The sequence below is a fragment of the Branchiostoma floridae genome, chromosome 15 (assembly GCF_000003815.2).
Source record: "Branchiostoma floridae strain S238N-H82 chromosome 15, Bfl_VNyyK, whole genome shotgun sequence".
Lineage (NCBI taxonomy): Eukaryota > Metazoa > Chordata > Leptocardii > Amphioxiformes > Branchiostomatidae > Branchiostoma > Branchiostoma floridae.
The window spans coordinates 10,164,789-10,171,389 of record NC_049993.1 but is presented as its reverse complement, the minus strand read 5'-3'; the positions used below and the strand labels follow the sequence as shown (position 1 = coordinate 10,171,389).

At 38.1% G+C, this 6,601-nt stretch overlaps 1 protein-coding gene across 2 annotated transcripts in view; it reads right to left on the bottom strand.

The window, feature by feature from the left end:
- The window catches only part of LOC118431434 (uncharacterized TLC domain-containing protein C17A2.02c-like), an 8,512-nt gene extending 2,755 nt beyond the window's left edge, over positions 1–5,757 (bottom strand). Inside the window, exons 1-5 of one of the 2 annotated variants that reach the window (XM_035842667.1) lie at positions 5,575–5,757; positions 4,401–4,583; positions 3,394–3,438; positions 1,563–1,621; positions 434–522 (exon numbers count right to left, since the gene is read on the bottom strand). In XM_035842667.1, the coding sequence (XP_035698560.1) occupies positions 434–522; positions 1,563–1,621; positions 3,394–3,438; positions 4,401–4,573 (366 nt within the window). In that variant the 5' untranslated portion in view covers positions 4,574–4,583; positions 5,575–5,757. Of the gene's footprint in view, positions 1–433; positions 523–1,562; positions 1,622–3,348; positions 3,439–4,400; positions 4,584–5,574 lie in introns of both variants that reach the window. The other variant, XM_035842666.1, reaches the window with a different exon arrangement.
- Positions 5,758–6,601: the final 844 nt, after the last annotated feature.

Below are 6,601 nucleotides of genomic sequence, written 5' to 3'. Positions count from 1 at the left end.
CAACCTGCGAAGAGTTCGTTATAAACAAAGTTAAGCAGTCCGTCAACCACATCTTGACTGTTATTCTTTTTTAAAGTAGCAAACAGAGTAGGCCCTGCAGTTCCTAACAGTCCGCTAGGGGGCCCATTACCCAGACCACTCACATTCTCTTCCAAGAGCTACATATCTACTTCTAAAAAAATCATACCAAACATAGCATGAGAACACAAGATAATGAATATGAGATATAAAAAAATGGAAGTTCAATCTGGTGCAGTGCTTAAGAAAGCAGCTAGGCCAACTATAAAGCTTGTCCCTTTGTTTTTCCAACCCTACCCCGGCCCATGCCAATTATCATAACTGACTTGAGTCATGCTGGCAACAAACACAAGCACAAAGAAAATGGCACCAAATATACAGCCTCCTTGGCGAAGGTAATTAAATCATGCAATACCAAGACAACGTATCCATTAAATGCAGCCATCATGTGATGTAGGACAAAAGGCAGCCCGAAAACACGATAGATGACCAGCAAGACCAAGTCTGAAAAAAAAGAGTTCAACAGCTTATTAGTTTCGTTAATATTAGCCAAGGTATTTACTACATAAGAGTACATTGTAAGTCAGGGCTCGAAATACCACATGCATATGCAAGTTTGTGCAAGTAAAATTGGTGTGGTGCAAGTAAGTTTAGACCAAACTTGCACCAGTGCAAGTTACTTTTGTCCTCTAATACCTGACATTAGAAAAAGCTTACACACACCGAGAATATTGTCTGTCATTGAAAGGTAAAAAGAAAATAACACTGAATAAAAAAAAAGCCTAAATTTTTTATTTCTGTTATTTTCTAAATTTGGTTAGACATCCAGGTAAACTATTTTTTTTTAAACAAATCCATCTCTACAATGCTAATGATTCCTATGGTGCTGTTTTACCTTGATTTGCATATGAGTACATTTGCATACTAATTAGTGACTTTAATATGTTCAACTGGTTTTTCCAGTTATATGTATTGTATTGAGTTGTTCTACCACTTCATTCTGGAGAGGCTTAAGACTAGTTACTGTGATGGATGTCACTCGAAGAGTCCAGAAGAAATCTATGGATCTTATCGAGTTGTAGACATTGAATTGTCTTAATTGAGGCTAAATTCACAGTTTTTATGAAACAGTTTGTACAATTTCAAACCAAAAATAAAATACGCTACAGAAAAACATCCAAACATGTGGTCTTTACCGGTATGTATCCCCATTTACTCAGACACGTACATTTGCAAATTTTCAGAAGAGGAGATAAGGGGTTAAAAGTTCACTATTTTGGGTTGTGCAAGTAAGTTTCTTTTGGTGCAAGTTACCTTTGGCTTAACTTGCACAGGTGCAAGTTGACTGAAAAGTGTATTTCGAGCCCTGTAAGTTGATGCAAGGCATGCCATTAGTTTCAGCATACAATTTTGAAATACACAACAAAAGGATACTTCAGTCAATACATGGTTTCAAAATAAGTTTCGAAGTTCTATCTCTAAAACCGCATTGAATTTGACTCAGTGTTTAATATCATGTGTTAAAACAATAAGTGCCAATTTACCAGAGACACTGAACCCGAAGAAGATGGAGTCGATGAACAACACAGGAGGAGAATTGTACCTGTAACAGTCACATAAATTGCTATTGAGTACTGTAAATGCAGAAATGTTCGCGGTGGATTAATGTTCGCGGTTTTCGCGGTGACCACTTCACCGCGAATTTAAAACCACCGCGAACATTTTTCTACTATGATATTAGATTGCAGTGTATGGTGTTACCGCGAACTTAAATCCACCGCGAAAAGTCGTTTTTCCCGCTACCGCGAAATTAGATCCCCGCGAACTTAAAAACATTTACAGTAACTTACAGTATGAGGGTCATTGCGTGAACACGAGATACATGTATCAACACCAGAAGCGCTGCTGCAATACCGTAGAAAGCTGCCTGGAGGTCAATTTTCAAACTTGACCTTTGTTTTCTCTAGGAGGTTATACTTATAGTCAGTATAATCTCCATGGTTTTCCTGACGCCTATTTATACCCACCTAGCAAATATCGTAATGAACCTTCAGTTATTCTGTCCATTCATAGACATTGTCAGTCAATGTGTTGCTCAATATTCGCATCGGATACAATGTATGCTAGAGCTGCAGTACTATTCAAAACATCAAGACTAATATCTACCCAATTCACAACTAGAGTTCCACGACCCCATACCTTCGCCAAATGATTCTACCCTTTACAACTGCTGTATTAATGCATTGTGTTCGTCATTAATTATGCGAATAAGGTTCTCATTTGCATAAATTATATTACTTGATCATCTCCTCCACCAAACAGACATACACAATATAAATGTTACAAAGGTTTTTATAGGTTACATATTTTCTGATAATTTATGCAAATGAAGTCCTCATTTGCATAATTAATGTTGAATGACGTTCACCTATACATAACTTCCAAATGCCACAAGTTAGAAGTTCCCGTCATTTGCCACAATGACATTATAGCATGTCCTCATTAAGTATGCAAATTAGGCCTTTATTTTGCATTACATACCTATTAATATTCATCTCTTTCTCAGTTACAAATGTCACATGTTGCAATTGAGTCAATGGTCCTATAATGGAACTGAGCGTGTTTAGACGATTTCCTAATTAATTATGCAAATTAGATTCCAATTTGCAAAATTAATATGTAATTATATGAAGCTTTTCTTAAGCTATCTACATACTAAAATGACAATCTGTCGACCCCTTCTTGAGTCATTCCCTTTCAAAGTCTGACACTATACCAGCCCAGCAGTTCCAAAACAAGCCGCTAGGGGGCCCAAACCTATACCACTTACTCTCGGCATCAAGAGCTGTCTACCACTTAAAAATCATAACCGCAGCATGTCCAGAACTTGAAATATCAAACCCGGAAGTTCCGCTGCAGTACCGTAACAGGCCGCTAGGGGGCCCAAAATCTAATTGTTTCTACGTGTAATCAAGACCTACCCACATATCGAATAACAATACAATCCATCCAGGCGTTCTTGAATTATGCTGGTCTTCTACAAACATAGATACAAACGCTACCCAAAATATAACCTTCTTGCCGAAGGTAATAATACAGAGTTCAATATAACTTTAGTGTAAGGGACAAGGATTACATGGTACAAAGTTAACATCAATTGTTTGAGTCAGAAATATTACTGTCTTTGGAGAAACGTGGTAGCGAAATATTGGCCGGAAATGTACAAGGAAACTGCATCAGGCCATAACATACATGCATTGTATACTAGTGCAGACATAAATTACCAACAGATATCTCTGACACATAACCATGACTTAGTATAGATCTGACCTGGTAAGTGTGGGTTTGATGTCGTCCTGTGTAAAGTACACGTACCAGGAAGCCACGCCAACAACTGCCGAGTGTGCCAGTGCCATCATTCTGTGAATTTGAATACATAAAAGGTTTAAGGGCAGTGGGTCATGTTATTCACTGTGTCTATATATAAGGGAGCGGAGCCCATGCATCTTTAACCTCCCCAACCAAAGTCTGGTGCCCATTGTTACACCTGGGTGGAGTGAGGAAGGTTGTGTAAAGACTACTACTAAACAGTACATTTCTGAAAGTGATTAGAAATAAGTTTAAAAAGTTACCTTCCTAATGAAAGTAGTCAGGAAGGTTGAACAAATTAGTTATTAATAAGACAATGGCATTGTACCTAAACATTAGGGCTCGAAATACTACCTGCATATGCAGGTTAGTGCAGGTAAAATTGGAGCTGTGCTGAGGTATTTCTGGTGTCTACCTGTACCTGCACCTAACCTGCACTGGTCCATGAACTTGGTTTTATACATAAATGTCCTATGATGCAAGTGTATATGGATTGTTATTAGCTGCATTGACTGTTACCAAGAAAAAATAGCTGCAATGGTTCCTGAATAATTTTAGTATGATCCTATAATTTCAGTACTTCCTAAATTCAGAGTGGTGCAAGTAAAATTTGTCTGGTGCAGGTAATTTTCAATGTTACCTGCACCAGTGCAGGTATGCAGAAAAAAGTATTTCGAGCCCTGTATATTGTACATTTAAGTTAAGAGATGTACAATGTAGCATTCAGTACATTCATTCATTATCTAGTTTTCAATTCTTTTTTGCGATTTAGTACATTACACATTAACCATATTAGCAGCTGCTTTGTATTCAAATTATATGATTGAAAACTATCTTTTTGTAAAAGGAAAAAAAACTGATGCATGCTCAGTTGTCACCCATATTATCAAATCAACATTAGTCTTTAGACAATAGAATAAAGTGGTGCACAGATTTCATTTACTCTGTTGCATTGTTACAATTTCAATGAAATAAGATGAAATAAAATCATATTTGAATGTAGTCATACTTACGTTTCGTTCACTTCCACTCTTTTTATGTAGGACAGGGTGTCATACTTCTTTGTCACCCTTCTCATTATCCAGGGACCAATGAACTTGAAGATGCAGAGGCAGACCACAATGGTACAAAGGAAGGTCGCCAGGTACACTGGTTCTATGCTGTACATGGGTACAGCAGATGTCATTTTGCTTCACCTAAAAAACAAAACACTGTAAATTTAGATTTTCCTCATTAAGTATGCAGATGAAGTCCTGGAAATTTGCATAATATGCACTCCATTATGTACATCTCTGCCAAAGATATCTGCATGCCAAATATCATGGAAATTCATCGTTCTGTTGTGTAATGCTTGTTGTAAGATTTTGACAAAAACGCCCCTGCAGTTTCAGAGCAAGCTGCTTGGAGCCCAAAATACATCACTTCTTCCTTACATCATAAGCTATATCTGTCAACTGCTGCAGTACCAAGGTCACACACTAGGGGGCCCAAAATCAACCTTGACCTTCGTCTTTCAAACACCTACCTACATACCATATATCATTACAATCCATCCAGAGGACATGCTTCAACCACAAATCCGGAAACACAAACAGACACACAGACAGGCAGACACACAGACAGACAGACACACCAAAAGCTATAATGTTAAATCCATTTTCATTGAGGTAAAAATACAATAGTGAGGTAAAATATTGCATAGTCAGAATATTGTCCATTAAATAATGAACACACAAACATCCCTCAAAACGTAGAAAATATGCAAAATGTAAACAAAAAGATGCAAATTTTTGTGCTGCCTCTCTTTCATTGGTCAAACCCCTTATTACTTTAATGTCATTGGTTAAACTGTTTAAATTGATTAAATTGTGATGGACAGCCAGGATCTCTAGAGGTGCAACATGAAACACTATGTTATTGTAAAGTAACAATTCTTGACCTTGACGTCATTCGTTTGAAGTCGACTCGGGCTGTGTGTGGGGAGCTTTGGGTAGCTAAAGTGCAGTTTACCAACGAGAAAACGCTATATGAGCCAGGCCTTGTGTTCTCCTTTCACAGCCCTGTGCTCCGAACACGTATCAGGCTTTTGAACGGCGTGTCAATGACTTAGGCGAAACCAGACTGAACTGACAAACAATAACATAAAACAATAAACATGCAATACAATACAATAAGGCATCAGCTTACCTCAGTCACGAAATCTCTCAGCGACAACGATTATATGTGCACATATTTACAAAAACCTCCCCGCTGTAAAAACCCGCGATATAAATAATACAGTTAACACAACGTTGTTATTCTGTGGGTGTGGAACCAGAAATACCAGGTCTAGATTGTTCACGAAAGAAGGTCATGCGGTAGGACGGTACCATTATGAAATGGGTCAACGCCGAACGCGACGCTAATGTTTATGTATAACATATCGGTTTCAACGGTGTACGTTCACTTCTATTGAATTATATTTATATTTCTCGTACGTTAAATACAACAAAATTGACATTGGTGAAGTAGGAACGTGTCATTATAGAAATAATAATCCTGGAAGAGTAGACATCCCATCCCCCATACCTGCCCCATGTTTGACGGTCTTGTTGATTACATGGTGTATGGTGGCGTGATCAGGCACGAGGTTTTACAGTAACCGTTACATTAGGCAATGTCAATTCGGTTGAATGGATGGCATACTCTAGGTATCCCAAAACTGATTCGAGCGTGTGAAAAATATATATATTACCTTCATTTGTAATATGGAAGTCAGGAGTATTCGAATGTTGAATAAATGACCACAGTGTATTAACTTTATATGCCAAACATTAAAATTATTTCACATTTTTAAGATTTACTTTCCGATATGTCCCTTTTAATGCACAGCATACTAGTAATTGCCCAGTACAGCTGTTATTGGAAGTAATGCCACTATTGCAGCATATGCCAGTAAAGTAAACCCTTTGGGTGGAAGTGGTAGTCTCAAGATCTAGCAGCCTGACTACGCTGGCTGTTATAGGGAGAATAATTTTCCAGCAGAGTTTTACTATCACAGGGTTTGGCCGACCGCCCAGCCGGATGAACCTTAGCGTGGACTGACTTCCCGGACCAATTTCCCACCTTTTTTCGGAATTGTACGATCCCCGCACCCCCGTAGGAAGGCATGTTTGAAGCTAGGAAAGTGGAGATGACAAAGGTGCCATTTAAATAATCAAAACCATAGACCAGG